Genomic DNA, 16,875 nt, shown 5'->3' with positions numbered 1-16,875 from the left:
GCTTATTAAGGCGAATAAAACTAGACCACACATGACTATGTTATTTCTTATACATTGAGAGTAATCAAGACATTAACCATAAAGTATGAATAGTCTTACATTTTGAAATGGGATCTTTATAAGGGGACGGATGGAGTATTAGACAAGCAATAATTATCTTATACATAAATTAGAATATACTAGGTGACACATTGAATATAAAATAAAAGTATGACATATAATATAATATACCATACAATTAAGATAGATTAAAAATATATCTTGTCTACATATATTCAAATATATCTTGCACTAGTAAATTAAAAATAATGAAAATATATGGTAAGCAATACATATCTCGTGCGTAGATTTAGTGAGATATCTTATATTGTTATGTAGGTTTATATTATTTGTAGGTAGTAGCTATCTTGTACATAAATTAGAATATTTTACATAATATATTGAAAAGCAGTAGCTATCTTGTACATAAATTAGAATATTTTACATACTACACATGTATAACATTTTCACATTTAAATAATACTTTCTTTGTTAATTGTAATTATGTTTATTCTTTATTTTAGATATTTCAATTTTTCTTTATTGGATATCCTTATAATTAAATAAATAAATAATGTTACATTTTTAATAATAACCATTTTTCTTGTATAAAATAGAATATTTTGTTACAATTTTCAAATAAAAAACATGATATTCTTGAAAATAATGCAAAATAAATTACATAAATTAAGATACCTTATTAATAGAAAATAATCAAGACTATATATTATTATAATGGTAACTCTTTGACAAGTGTTAGTAGTAGTATATTGTAGTCGATAAACATGATTTACTACGGTTCTATATAAATAGAAGTAAATGTATATTAAACCGTGTTAATTTAACTCATATAGAAACGGTAGTAAAATAGTATCACAATTGCTTCTGCGGTAACCTAAACCATATTAAAATTACACATAATTACTTCTATATAATTTAACCGTAGTAAAATTACACCACATTTACTCCCTCAAAATTTAAACTGTAGTAAACTTACCATAAAATTACTCCGGTTATGAGGAGTTGTGGTATTTTAGCAAAACTTTGGTCAATTACCTCGGTTAGTTATAAAAATGTGGTAAATACACTGTTTAATTACTACGGTTATATTAAAAAATGTAGTAAAAATACGTGTGATGCTATTTTACTACCTCAATACACGGAACCGTGGTAAATCGACAGTAGCCAAAGCCTCTTTTTGGACTAGTGTGGTTTTTTCGTCGTCTCTTTTGAGAAGGAAGAGGAACACAACCGTGTATTGTCCGAGGGTCCCTGGATCATTTGCGGTCATTACCTGGCTATGAAAGATTAGTCCCTAGAGTTTGATCCGGCGGTGGAGAACATCATCACCACTCCGATATGGGTTCGGATTTTAGGTCTGTCCATCTACTACTATGATGATAATGCTCTGAGATTGATTGTCCAAGCTTTAGGCCCTACTATCAAAATTAATCCTCGCACTAGTCTGGCTCAAAGGGCGAAATTCGCGAGAGTGAGTGTCCAAATAGAATTGTCGAAGAGGTTGGTGAGCTCATTGTGTGTTGATGGAGTTTTCTACACAGTGGAGTACGAAAACCTTCATTCTATATGTGGCCAGTCTGGAATCTACGGGCATTTAAAAATCAGTGTCCTAAGAGGCGTCTTGGCACTGCGGAGATTGGGGCCTCGTGTGATAAATCCCATGAGAGGGAAGTTGTTTGCTTTGATTTACAGGATGAATTGGATTGGCAGGTTGTTTCAAAGAAAGCCTGGGTTAGGAAAGCAGGGTTTGGTTCAGGACCGTCGGCGGAAGGGGGCGCTGGTCCGATCGACAACGAGGCTGCTAGTGTCTCGGTTAAGCAAAGCTCTGATTTAGTTGTCTTAGTAGGCCAGTTCACCATTCTTTCCGGCGAAGGTTCAGATGAAGAGTGTGAAGAGGAGCGTACCGTTGGATGTGAGGTGACGTTGGGCAGTGTAGCTCATCCGGTGCGGGTTTGTCAGAACGTGGTGGCGCAATATCCTGGTAAGGAGGATGGTGACGTGCATCAGGACTTTGGGCAGATGGTGCTCCCCTTGGTGGATTCGGTTCTGGGCTTAGCTAGCATATCTATGCAATTCAGGGAAGTTGGGCCTAGTTGTGTTAGTGGGCCTTTACCAATCACGGATCCAGTTGATGGATTTATTTCTGGATTTAGATCAAGATGGTGGGCATGTCCACTCTCAGGAGTCTTCTCCACAGTGCGACGTTGATAAAGGGTCAGATAGTGCTACGGTGGATGAATCGGGTCTGTCTGATGGGCCTATGCCAAAGTGTGGGCCTTCCTTGGCTTTCGACCTAGATTTTTTTACAGCTGGACCTGCTTCTGCTGGAAAAAAGAATGAAAAGCTAGGAAGGGGAAGGGTAAAAAGAACTCTAACCATATTGGTCCTTCCAATTCTGGGCCGATTACTAGGGCCCGAGTCTCTATCATGTAGACGCTACCTTCGAAGTGTGCAGCTAATGCAGATATTGTGCCTAAAGGTAAATCTGCTTTGTATTGTGAATCTCATGAGGGTAATACCTGGTTTTCCTCACCGGTGGATCGCCTCCCGGCTAGGCCTGTTTGGTTGTTTCCCGCTAGTATCCAAATGAAAGCGATACTTTGGAATTGTAGTGGAGCTATTAAAGATAGTTTCGCTAGTGCATTGAATTACATGATCTGCAAGCACAATGTGGATGTTGTGGTCGTTTTTGAAACTCAAGTTTCTGGAGTTCATGCTAATATGGCTTGTGATTCGGTTCGTTGGGGTAGCCGTGTTGTGGTTGACTCGAATGGCCGTTCCGGGGGGATGTTCATACTTTGGGACCATGCTAACGTTAACTTGGCAGTTTTTGAACTCAACTCGAATTATATGTGGGTGTCTCTCATGAAGAATGACGACTCTTGCATTTTTTTCTTTTCTTTATGCCCCCCGACTCGGATCACCGTAGGGTGCCGTTTTGGAGTGATATTAATAGAGTTGTTTCTTCCGCTTCCGGGCCTACTTTCGTGGGAGGTGATTTCAATTGTATTCTTAGCTTGGAGGAAAGATCCGGGGGCTCCGGGGAACTTCATTCGGATTCCCAACACTTCCAAGATGTTGTGGATGACTTGGGGCTTGTTGATATGGGGTTCTCGGGACCCAAGTATACTTGGAATAGGGGAGCCAAATCCTCTTCCTATGTTGCTAAACGACTTGATCGAGTCTTGATGTCCATTAGTGCGCTTATCTCCTAGCCGGAGGCATCCGTACGCCATCTTCTGGCCATGTGTTCGGATCACTCACCATTACTTCTCTCGCTTAGACCTAGACCCCATCTTGACCCATCGAGACCCCCATTCCGGTTCGATCCCATGTGGTACAAGCATCCGAACTTTGCCGACCTCATAAAAAATTCATGGGCGGACAATGTCTTGGTGGATGCTAATTTGAAGTCCCTTAAGCCTATTCTCAAGAATTGGAATATGTCGGTTTTTGGTAACGTTAACAGGAAGAAAGCTAAGTTGATGGACCTCTTGCTCAGATTGCAAACTAGGCTTCACTCCAACCCCACTGACCAGTTGTTAGCAGACAACCACGTGGTGCAACATGAGCTCTCGGATGTTCTCATTAGTGAGGAGACTCTTTGGAGGCAAAAATCCAGGGAGATGTGGCTTCTTGAGGGGGACCGTAACACCTCCTTCTTTCATGCCTCCACTATGGTGAGGAGGCGCCGTAACCGGGTGAAGTCTCTTCGGGATGAAAACGACATCTGGATTTCTAATCCGAGTGATCTTGAGGCCTTGGTGGTGAGCTATTTTGTGAGTTGTTCTCCTTTCCTTTGGAGGATATGTTTCCCATTTTCACCCCTCAGAACCTCTTCCCGAGGCTTGATCCTAGCTTATGGGTGGCGCTGAGTGCGGAGTTTTCGGTGTACGGTATTATGGTGGTGGTCAAGGGTATGGGTGGTTTGAAGGCGCCGGGTCCGGATGGATTTCAACCTCTCTTCTTTCAAAAGTTCTGGAGCATTGTAGGCACTTCGGTGGTGGATTTATTTTCCACCTTCACGTATTCAGCTTCTTTCCCTCTGGGCCTTAATGGTACATTGATATCGCTTATTCCCAAGAAGGATAATCCGGAAAAGGTCAACTTCTTTCGCCCTATTTCACTTTTCAATGTACTTTATAAAATTATTATTAAGTGTCTCACTAATCGTTTGCAAAAGATCATCTCACTCCTTGCTAGTCCTACCCAAAGTAACTTCATCCCGGGTAGGATTATCAACAGTAATATTATTCTAGAGCAAGAGGTGGTGCACACTCTCAAGAGAAAGCAAGGTAATAGTGGCTATTTGGTGATGAAAATTGACCTTGAGAAGGCGTATGACCGAATATGTTAGGACTTTGTGATTGATACACGTACCAATGCGGGCTTCCTTTATTCTTGGATTAGTTGGATCTCTAAATGCATTTATACTACCTCCTTTCGAGTTCTTTGGAATGGTGAAGCCACGGAGGCCTTTTCTCCGTCGATGGGAATTAGACAAGGGGATTCCATTTCCCCTTACCTCTTAGATCCTTTGTTTAGAAAGGTTGAGCCAGTTGATTGAGGAGTCGCTTCGGACCAAGGTGTGGAAGCCGGTCTTTACGTCTAGAGGAGGGCCTCCGCTTACGTACATCATGTTTGCGGATGATATTTTGCTCATGGGGGAGGCTTCGGTGCGACAAGTGAGGGAGATGAGGGGATGTCTTGACATTTTTTGCCGCTCTTCGGGTCAAAAGATTAGTCTTTCAAAATCTCGTATTTTTGTTTCCCCTAATATTCCGGTGAGTATGCATAGGGACATTGCGGCGACTAGTGGTATAAGTGTTACCGAGGATCTTGGCATTTACCTGCGTGTTCCCATCCTCCACAAGCCTATAGGGGAGGAAACATTCGGCCATCTTCTTGACAAAATCACTGCACATCTTAGTGGTTGGAGGACGAGATTTCTCACTTTTGTCGGTAGGGTGACCCTTGCTAAATCGGTGATCCACTCAAATCCGGTCTACACGATGGAAACACTTCCTTTCATAGATAAACGTTGCAAGAAATTCGATCGCATTACTCACACCTTCATTTGGGGCGAACAACCGCCGCATGCATCTTGTTAGTTGGGATGATATTTGTAGACCGATCGAGAGTGGGGGCTTGGGCGTTAAACGCATGGCAGAACTCAACCTTGCTCTTAATGGGAAACTTGCTTGGCGCTTCCTTAATGCGGGGGACAAACTGTGGGCGAATGTTCTCAGGGCTAAATATGTGCGTCCCGCTCTCAACTAGCATAGTGATCCCTATCCACCATGGCGTGCAATTAAGAGGGGGCTTGAGATGGTTTTGCCGAGGGGAGCTCTTTGGAGCGTGGGTGACGATCTTTGTACTCGGTTTTGGTCGAATGTTTGGACGAGTGATAGACCGTTGAAGGATATTAGCAAGGCGGTGTGTAGTGTTCGCGAGCTCAAACGTCCGGTTTGTTCCTATTGGGATCACAATGTTGGTTGGAACTGGGTGGCCTTCTCACATAGGCTTCCGGCTACGACCTTATGCAGAATTGCCTCTATTCGGTTGAGTACGGATCCGATGATGACGGGTGTTGTGAGTTGGTCACACACTTCCGACGAGGATTTCTCCATGCGCTCGACCTACCTCCTCCTTCACCTCCAAGGTACCGATACTAACATTGATTACTATGTTCTCGGTTGTTTGTGGGATTCTTTGGTGCAGGAGTGTGCTAGGTTCTTTGTGTGGTTCTCGTTACGGGGTGTGGTCTTGACCAATGCGGAGAGGGTTCGTAGACATATCACCTCCTCCTCTGATTGTGCCCGGTGCCGCTCTACTAGCGAGGACTTGCTCCATGTTCTCAGAGACTGTGGAGTAGCTAGGAAGGTGTTGCTTGAGCTTCGTGCAGGTCTTGCGAGTTCTCCCTTCTTCTCGTCGGATTTCACAATCTGGATGAGAGATAACCTTTTGGCTTTCCGGTGGGGTGATTTGAAATGGTCTGAAACCTTCATCACTACCATTTCGCATATTTGGAAGTGGGAAAATCTTTGGGTATTTAATGGTGAAGAGTTCAACCATAGCAAGGCGGACTTCATTCGTTGCGAAGTTGAGACCTATACTAGAGCTTGGAGTTCTCGACGGGCCGGTGAGAGCAGGATCCGAAGCGAGGTTCAGGTTTGATGGGGGCCACCAGAGCATGGGTGGGTGAAGCTGAACACCGATGGAGCGGTTAGTGCGAGTATTGGTGCTACAAGTGGTGTGATCTGGGATCACAACGGTAAGTGGATTGTTGGTTTTGTACATCACATTGGGTCGTGCTTGGTTCCTATGGCCGAGATTTGGGGTATTGTTTCGGGCCTTTGTCTGGCTTGGAACAAAGGGTACATGAGGGTTTATCTAGAAACTGACTCGCAAGTTTCCATCCAGCTTCTAAGTAAACCCGTGGATAGTACACACCCACTTTCTAGCCTACTCGCCAGGGCGAAAGGCTCCATCAGTAGGGACTGACATTGCCAGTTTCGCCATGTTTTTAGAGAAGCTGACGGGGTGGAAGACTCATTAGCCTCTTATTCTTTTGACTTTAGTTTTGGTGTTATCGTGCTTCTTACGCCTCTAGAGCATGTTCTGGACGTTTTGTCTGAAGACACTAGGGGAAGGGCTACACCCCGCTTTGTTTTGTTGTAGCCCGACTTTGATTTTTTAATTAACGCGTACGTAGGCTCCGCTCCTCTTTAAATAAAAAAAGAAGGCTACTCATAATTTTTTTAAAAAGGAGAAAGCTGCCCGTATGGAAATTGATGAATGAAATTATAGTTGAATAAGATTTGGACTGTGATGAACATTTTCTTAAATCTTAATATATATTAAAACAAAACTATTTCAAGCTTTCTCAAGAGTTTTAAACCCCACTATTGCTTATGTGTCAATCTACTATTTGCTATATTATTCTCTCTCATCTTTATTGATATTTTTTTAATCATCTATATACAGTGTTCTAAAAAACGTTAGGCGGGTGCTAGGCGGTAAGGGGGGACTAGCGTCTAGGCGGGAGCCTAAGCGGATCAATATTACAACACTTATTTTTATATTTTAGTACAATTTCATTATATGAAAAGCTAAATAGAAATATATTAATTTATAAGTTTAATTAGTAATTCATAATTTAAGTATGTATTTTTAATATAACCATATAATTTGCTAATTAATCATCTAAAATTCATAGACTTTGTAGCATTTTTTATAAAAGAAGATCTACAAGACCACAACAAGAAAAAATCCTACAATTTTCAACGCAGATTTCAACCTAATAAAATATAAATATAATCTTACCCTCCATCTATTCAATCTCATTGTCCTCCTCAAGTAGGACTGCACAAAAATGGTCCGGACCGGAAAATCCTAGTCGGGTCAAGACCGGACCGGTACCGGTACCGGTCCCCGGGTCACCCTTTTAGAAATTTCCGGGTTCCGGTCCGGACCGGATAACCCGGACGTGTAAATATTGGCCAACCGTAGCGCGTTTTTATAAAAAAAATCTAGTTTAAATCAAATAAAATTCTGGGTTTTTTCCGGCCTGGACCGGAAACCCGGACCGGACGGACCGACTTAATCCGGTCAGGTCCGGTCTACGGGTCATGCTTTCACAAAAATCCGGTCTGGTCCAGGTCGGGCCGGATGTGCAGCCCTATCCTCAACATGAACATTAAGTTCTTGCTCCATGTCTGACTCATCAAGTTCAAACTCATCACTATCTTAATCTACATCATCTGTTCCATCCAATGTTCTAAAAAAACACGCCTAGGCGGGGCCTAGGTGGACGATTTGTTTTTTCCACCGCCTAGCTGAAAATGCCTAGCAACTAGTCGCCACGTTAGGGTGCCGCCTAGCGCCTAGGCGAGATTTTTAGAACATTGTCTATATATAATAAAGCTACAATTGGATACATTATTATTTTTACTAATCAAAATCTTATTCTTAATCGATTTTCTATTAGGAACGTATATTATTCCTAGAATTTCATATTACAGTGATATTTATTTATAAGATCAATAAAATATAATAAAACCAGTACAATCTATATATTAAAATTTATCATTTTCCCCTTAATTTTGGCTAATTAATTTATTAGGTGCAATTTTCTTATTAGATCTGTTATTATCTCTCCTACTCTAGTTGGTCCTACTATTCCCTCTTCTATTTTTCAATTTGATAAATAAACCCCACATTCGTAGGAACAAAGTGCTAACATAATTATAGTTTAATCTATTTAATTATTAAACTTAAATGATTCTTCCAAAAAATAACTTAATAATTCAAGGTGTTAAAAAAAACCTTTTTATAAATTAAGTTTTATTTGTAAATTAGTAACTATACTAGAATATATAGACATATATTGTAATATATAATAAATATTTTATAAACTTCATTTCTTCCCTTAGAATCAAATCTGTCATAATTTATATTCTATGCTATTAAAAAATGAATCTAGTTTTATTGTGTATCGTACTATAAATTTCATCCATTAACTATCATTTATGTAATTAAACCATTTATATTTTTTGTTAAAGTTTAATATAAAAAAGACTTTAATATAGTTGTTTTGTTTGGTAAAAGATTATTTTAAAAAAATGCATTAGAATAATGGGTTTGGTTTAAAAATAACATAAAATTAAAAATAAAATATAACATATTGCAGGGGTTATCTTTAGGGAAACAAAAATTTATAAAATTTAATTTAAATGTTAAAATCTATGTTGATTATAGTAACTAATTTGGAAAATATAAAATAATCTAAGTATAGGAAAAAATATTAATTAATATAATAATTACTAATTATGTTTTAGAAAATCATTTAAATTAATTATTAAAATTTTAAATATTTTATCAATTCTTTCTTAAATCTTAGGATTTTGTTTAATTATAAGAATAAAAATAAAAATAGAAATAGAAATTAGGTTGAAATGAGAGAATAGTCTAAACCAATAGAAAATTAATAACTCAATAATATTTTGGTCTAAACTCTCGAGAAAGCTTGAGATAGTTTTATTTTAATAGATATTAAGAAGATTTACATATAAAGTTTATAATTTTTTAGAGTTTGATCTATAAAGAAAATAATTTAATTAATTATTCCGATTTAGCATTATAAAAGTTATAGTCGTTCATTTTTATCTATTATTTGGATTATAGTAGTATTATTCAGCATGTATCACCATTTTATCTAATAACTATTCATCATCTCATCAAATTTCACAACTTCATCAAATCTCACATCTTTAATAAATTTTCTTTTAAAAAATATTATTTATAATTTATATATTAAAATATTCCCATGCATGGCATAGAACATACGCTAGTTTGTATTTACTTAACTTTAAGTATCAGTCAAATATGGAATAAGATAAGACAAATCTTCGTCTAGGATTTCAGATCTAGAACTAGTTTAATCCAGGTACCATGCACGTTATCCAATATTTTCATATTTCAAAATAAATAATTTATACATTTATTATAATTTTAAATATTTATGAATAAATTAGTAATAAAAAGATATCATTTTGAATAATAATATAAGTAAATATCTTTTTCATATATAAGAAGTTATTGTGTTTATATTATACTTTTCTTGTAATTGTGATTTTTTGTATTCTTTATTTTAGTTATTTTTTATTATTTCTTAGAAGATATCTTCATAATCAAATATAAAAGATAATGTTGCATTTTTAATTATTCTATATTTTTCCTGTATATAAAATAGAAGATTTTGTTTTCAGTTTAAAATAATTTGTATCACATATATGCCAAATAGGATGTCATGTGACTGCCATTCAAAAATAACAATGTTCTTAAAATTTGACACCTGTAAAAAATTGTTGATAATTTAATGAGAAGACAACACTGTGTGTTCGCCTAGTAGTTGTAAGTTCCATGAGAAATCAAATCAACAACGTTTTGGAATTGTGTGTTAATTTTGTTCTTAGCTTTTTATTTCCGCACAAAAGATCTTTAGTTACGCTAAGATCTTCACGATCCATAATTGGTATTAGAGCAGGATCTAATTCCAATACGGCAATTAAGAACTCAGAGTTCAACCTCGGCATGTCCCTCAACAAACCTCACCAGCTTCGAGAAGGAGAATTTGATTGGTGGATGGGAGTGCACACTACGTTCATTCAAACTCAAGACTACCAATGTTGGAGAATCATAGAGCTTGGAGACGAAGTTCTTCCAGAATTGAAGGAAAGAAAGGATTAACAACCAGAGCACTATGCCAAGATGGAGAAAACTCAAAAGCTCGACAACTGATTCTGTGTGGACTCACCCACACGGATATTGACAAAGTCATTGGCATACAAACGGCCAAAGACATGTGGGAAGTTATCATCGCCATACACAGAGGGAGCGAAGACCAGAAGGATACTGGAAAGTTCACGCTTCAAAGGAAGTTTCAGCCCTTCAAACAACTCCCTGGTGAAAGCATGTCAGCCTGCCAGTCACGCTTCACAATTATGATCAACAAATTGACTTCCTCTAGTGTAACCATTCCTCCTCCAGAGCAGACATTGACTGTTATCTACTCTATGAGCGATAAATTTGTGCTCACTCGACGGATCACACTCATGTCTCCAGACTGTAATAAGCTTCTAGTAGTTGACATGTTTGGAAAGTTCTTCGACCAAGTGAACGTTGATTCGCTAAAGGGCTTAAAAGTAAAAGAAGCCAATGGAACAGCGTAATGATGGTGAAGAAGATGAGGAAGACGATACAGAAGTCACTCCCATGACTAAGATGGTTAAAAAGTGGTTCAAGAAGAGAGCTGGACCAGGAGAAGCATCATCATTGGCTAAGCGTGATCTCAAGGAGTATACATGCTACAACTTCCAGGAGAAGGGACATCTTGCCAAGACGTGCACCAACCCAAAACTAGAGGCCACTGAGAAGAAGGAACTTTTCTCAGCATGGGGAGAAGAAGATGATGAAGCTCACCTTCATGAAGGATTCCAAGGCAAATGTATCATGGCCAATACAAAGGCTTTTACTTCTGATTCCTTTCCTAACCGCTTAAACATGCTTGAAATAAAGACCTTATTAATATGATTAAGGGGCTACTAGAAGACACTGAAGCCTTAGAATCTCAAATCACAAAATATGAAGAGGAAGTAACTGAACTACGCAGTGCATGTCTAGACTTGTCCACTAGGTTAGCTAATAAAGAAAAGGCCTTAGTAAAATCTAGGGAACTGAGTCTGATGACAAAATCCTGCGAGGGCTACAAGGGTAAGAAACCTCAAGGAGGGTCGTTAAAGGATTTATAACTCAAGGTAGAAAGTGACTTAGGTCTTACGAAGATCACCGAATTAACTAAATCTATTAATGAGAAAACGGTGAACCAAATTGTGTTTGTAAAAGATTAGACCTGGATTAGGATGCGATTTAGATTCCTCCAAGTGCTCGGGCGCTAATGAAAATCTCACCAGAGAATTAAATGAAAAAGATGAGACCTTAGACAAAGCCTTTCAAATCTGTAGAAGCAAGAATGAATTCTTAGAGAAAAAGGTTAAGGCACTTGAACAACCATTAGGGGATGACAATATTGGTTTCATGGGTAAAAGGCTCATAAAATGTATGTGAGCCAAGCCCAAGGGAATGCCACAACATACTAGATTCCAAGATTAAGGATAGGAAGCCCTTTATACCTGAAAAGGGAAAATATGGTTATATGAAGTACAATGAATGGTGCAGATTTTTTAGTAACAATGGTCACACTATACACTCTTTCAAGAAGAAGCAAGCGCTAAGTAAAAAGGCATACAAGTCACCACTCGCACTACATGTGAAGTGAGTAGCTTGAATGATGCTTCTTACGTACTGCTTGTGGAGAGCCTTCGCTATAATCTCTTAAGCGTAGCTCATCTCTGTGATGAGGGACCAAACAAAGTGACTTTCACAACCTCAAAGTGCCTTGTGAGAAATGCTATCGGAGAAATTATCTTAAGGGGGAAGAAAGTCAACAACATGTATATATTCAGCTCCAGCTTCATTCCAAAGAGTCATCTTTGTCTTGCTACTCTAGAAGATCAGACTGACTTATGGCATCAACGACTAGGGAATGTCAATCTTTATCTTCTACATAAGGTACGTGCAAAGGAGCTAGCCCGTGGCTTACCTCTCATCAAGATAGACAACATGACTCACTTCGCTAATTGTGTCAAGGGAAAGCAAGTCAGAAGCTCGTTCAAAGCCAAGCAGGACATCACTACAAAGAAGCCCCTTGAGCTACTTCACATGGATCTCTGTGGGCCAATGCGTGTTCAAAGCCCTGGTGGGGCACGCTACATATTTGTGATTGTTGATGACTATTCCAGGTTCACTTGGACCTTATTTCTGTGCTCCAAGGATCAAACCTTCTCGCACTTCATCGAGTTAGTCGCTTTACTCAAAAATTCCCTATCTCTGAAGGTGCGCTCTATAAGATCAAATCATGAAACTGAATTTGAGAATGGAGATATGCTGAGCTACTGCATTGAAAGGGGAATCGCTCACAACTTCTCAGCCCCTAGGACCGCTCAACAGAACGGAGTGGTTGAAAGAAAGAACCAAACGTTAGTAGAGATGGAGCATACAATGCTAATTCAAAGTGGAGTCACTCCCTCTCTATGGGCTGAAGTGGTGAACACTGCATGCTACATCACCAACAAAGCCCTTCTACGTCCTTCACTAGGCAAGACTCCATACGAGCTGATCAAGGGATACCCTCCAAGCATATCTCATTTCAGGGTATTTGGATGCAAGTGCTACATGCTGAATAATGGGAAAGATAATTTAGGCAAGTTCGACGCACGAAGTGATGAAGCCATCTATCTTGGTTATGTCTCAGCAAGCAAAGCATACAAGGTGTTCAACCAAAGAACGAGAACATTCAAGGAGAGCATACATGTAGTGTTTGATGAAGGCGCGTTCCTCTCTTCTTCATCAAATACCTCCGATCCATTCCCAGAAGTCACCCCCTTAGAAGCTTCCTCAGATATTGACCGAGCCCCTCATCCTAAAGCCTTAAATCCACTCGCCCTTCCCTTTACAGCCTCAGTTCCCTCAGCCTCAGACTCAGACAATGATAACGAAGGGCCTTCTAATTCAGATATTGCTCAAAGCACATAGCCTCCCACTAGAGTCATTCAACAACAAGGTGCTCATCCTCCAGAGAACATGCTCACCCCAGTCCATTCTGGGATCCACACTTGCTCTCGTGTAGATCAACTAGCACCTCTGAAGGCTTGTTAAAGCACATGATGAAACAATTGAGGAAACCAACCTTTGTGCTTTCAACGCCTTCGTCTCCCTCACTGAGCCTAAGAACATAAAAAAAGCCATCCTTGATCCAAATTGGGTGGCAGCCATGCAAGAAGAGCTTCATGAGTTCGAGCTGAATAAAGTTTGGCGTCTAGTTACTAAGCCCTCCAATCGCACCATCATAGGCACTCGCTGGGTCTTTCGCGTCAAGCTCGATGGTTCAGGAGCCGTGGTAAGAAACAAAGCACTTTTAGTTGCACAAGGCTACAATCAACAAGAAGGGATCAATTATGACGAGACCTAAGCTTCAGTTGCCTGATTAGAGGCCATTTGTCTCTTAATTGCCTTCGCTTTGCATAAAGGCTTCAAGAAGTTATTCCAAATGGATGTGAAGATGGCCTTCCTCAATGGTGTGCTCAACGAAGAAGTATATGTGAAGCAGCCCCCAGGCTTTGAGGACTCGACTCACCCAGAGCACGTGTACTTCCTGGACAAGGCTCTCTATAGGTTAAAGCAAGCACCAAGGGCATGATATGAATGCCTCTCAAAGTACCTCCTCGTCAACAACTACAAAAGGGGAACAATCGACAAGACGATCTTCATCCAGGAACATAAGGGAGACATCCTAGTGGTTCAGGTATACGTTGATGATATCATTTTTTGTTCCACTAACATGTCCCTTGTAAAGAAATTCAAAGACGTGATGAGCAACAAGTTCAACATGAGCATGATAGGGGAACTCAACTTCTTTCTTGGACCACAAGTGGTGAAAAAGGCTGAAGGCATTCAAATTCATCAACAAAAATACATAAGGGAGATCATAAAGAAGTTTGGGATGGACAACAAGAAGCCCCTTCACACTCAAGTTTCCACATGCACTAAGCTTGATGCAGACCATAACGAACCAAAGGCGAATGAAACACTCTGTAGAGGTATGGTAGGATCTTTAATGTACTTAACCGCCTCCAGGCTCGATATTTTTTTTGCAGCGAGTCTTTGTGCACGTTTCCAATTCGATCCAAGGGAGTCGCATGTTGCTATTATCAAGCGTATCCTTCGTTACTTGAAAGGGACTGATAATCTTTGCTTATGGTACCCTAAGAACTGCGATTTTACCCTTGTTGGATATACAGATTCTAACTATGCAGGTTATGTCGTTGATCGAAAGAGCACCTCAGGTATGGCACAGTTCCTAGGCCCTTGCCTCGTCACTTGGGGCTCTCTCAAGCAGAACTCATTAGTTGTGTCCACCACCGAGGCAGAATACATAGCAGCGGATTTTTGTTGTGCTCAACTCCTATGGCTCAAGTAACAACTCACAGACTTTGGCATTTCGATGGGCTCAATTGAAATAAGGTGTGATAACACAAGCGCGATCAACATCTCAAAGAACCTTGTGCATCACTATCAAACCAAGCACATTGACGTGCGTCACCACTTCCTTCGAGACAATGTGGAGAAAAAGCACATAGAGCTCACCCACTGTAGAACTGGGGATCAAATAGCAGACATTTTTACCAAGGCCTTGAACAAGGAACCATTCATCAAACTGAAACTTCACTTGGGCGTGATCCCCTTTCATTAAGCATCTCCTTCCACTTAAGCTTCTTCCCTTGATCTTGTGTAATTCAGTGCTTCTTTTAATCTTGGGAACTTAGGACTAATACGTGCGCAAACCTAACTTATACTCTTAGGGGTATTCGTCCTTTGCATGCTCTGTGTGATGCTAAATGATAAATGCTTAGATAGGCCCCTTCTAGGATTGCACTATTGCTTGCGAAAATTTGATCCATATGCATGATACTCATTTTCAAGCCCTTATATATATGCACGATGATCGCTTATTAACCTTATAATCAAGCCCCCCTCCCAGATACATGCTTATAGGTCAGTCCCTTAGCCTTGATCTCAGTGTCACGTTCCCTATGACCATATAAGCCACAACTAGGAATGTTCATTGAGATGTCAAAAATCCTACCCATGAATGATTAACACTTATTGTTTTTAAAAGAGCTTCTATGTCCCTTTGTGTGTGTGAGATAATTATTTGCTTAAGCGAGTTAAAATTATCCTACCAAGAATGGGAACTGAGACACAACGCGTCAGTACATGGGAACCGAGTAAGTATAAGAGATAACAAGCGCAGATTTTGAATAACACATCCTTGGGGACCGAGTAACCCGGAATAGAGTTAAGCGCAGATCAGATTAGGAACTGAGAGACCGACAAAATTATAGGGACCAAGCGGCTTAACGGTCGACTATCTTCTACGCACTCATTACTCACCAGCTCACCAACGACTACTTGCTTCTGCGATAAACGAGGTGCCGTTCCATATTTGAATCAGGCCGTTGTGATTCGACCGTTCACCGCCCTCCATAAATAGCCCCTCAAACCAGATTCACCCCCTTTCACCGCCTTCACACTATTCACTCTCTACTTAAACCTCCTCTCTCCCAAGCATTCATCTCTCAAACCTGCACCTTCACACTATTACTCGCAATCTCCCCTTCACATCTACTCTCTCAAACACACTCAAATGACCAATCCCATGAACATCGACGCAGAGAAATGGACAGCGTTCCTAAAATTTCAGGAATTCATGGAGAGCTCAAAAGCCGCCTCTTCAGTTCCACCTTCATCAGCGCCAACCTCCACCGACCCAACACCTCAAAAGACTCTCTCCCCTATACCTGAAAAGTGCCCACTCCTCAGCCCTCATCCTCACCACCTCCACCACCTGCCGCTCACACCACATCTCCAACCCCTATCGAGGAAGACCAACCAAATCCAGCGCCTATTCACCCTATCTCCTCCACCGAACCCAAGGCCTCTTCCACCGAATCCACTAAACAAACTCCTACCGCTTCCATGCATGACGAGTCCACCCACCAGCCTCTTTCCATCACCTCCACTGGCCTCGCACTTACCACTCCTCCTTCTCCACCACCTCAGTCGTCCCACAAAAGAGCCCTAGCCATCACTCCTTCCTCCACCACCCAGAAGCGCCAAAAGACAATCGCTGCCACTGAAAGCGATGAGTCCCTCTGCCTACCGCTTGCCCACGGAAACTTCTCTAGTCGCGTCGTGATCGAGCCCCTTATCATCGGGAAAGGGTTCTAGTCCAGCCTCAGCCCTGAAGAATTCGACTTCGCTGCCGCAGTCACCTCCCTCGAACGAACGCCCTAGTCAGAGCTAGAGGTCGAGCCCTTCGCCGTCAACCATGAGGAAGTGCGCAAATTCTATAGCGCACTAGTCGTCATGACCCCCTCTCCAGGATAGCTCTACTCTGTGGCCCATATTCCATGGGGGGGGGGAGCCAAATATGCTGAACATCAAGCACATGGCAAAGGTGCTAGAACTACGGACGGGCAAAGGGTATGCATCTCTGCCCAAGAAGAACTGTCCCTCAGGCAAGGTTGAGACCCTGGATCTGCTGGTGGGGAAAGCGTGTCCAAAGGAGATCAAGACGCACATGCTGAGCTTCAGCACAAAGCTCATTCACTACATCATGCTGCGCAACATCAT

At 40.7% G+C, this 16,875-nt stretch overlaps 1 protein-coding gene across 1 annotated transcript; it reads left to right on the top strand.

The window, feature by feature from the left end:
* The first annotated feature begins 14,182 nt into the window (after positions 1-14,182).
* LOC141251678 (uncharacterized) lies at positions 14,183-14,659 on the top strand. Its single transcript, XM_073670394.1, has one exon. It carries the CDS (start codon positions 14,183-14,185, stop codon positions 14,657-14,659), a length of 477 nt encoding a protein of 158 aa, XP_073526495.1.
* Positions 14,660-16,875: the final 2,216 nt, after the last annotated feature.

The sequence above is a fragment of the Phyllobates terribilis genome, unplaced genomic scaffold, assembly GCF_046119375.1.
Source record: "Phyllobates terribilis strain yellow unplaced genomic scaffold, ASM4611937v1 Scaffold_7516__1_contigs__length_37106, whole genome shotgun sequence".
Taxonomy (NCBI): domain Eukaryota; kingdom Metazoa; phylum Chordata; class Amphibia; order Anura; family Dendrobatidae; genus Phyllobates; species Phyllobates terribilis.
Note: the sequence above shows the minus strand (reverse complement) of the source record. Positions and strands in the feature narration are given on the sequence as shown.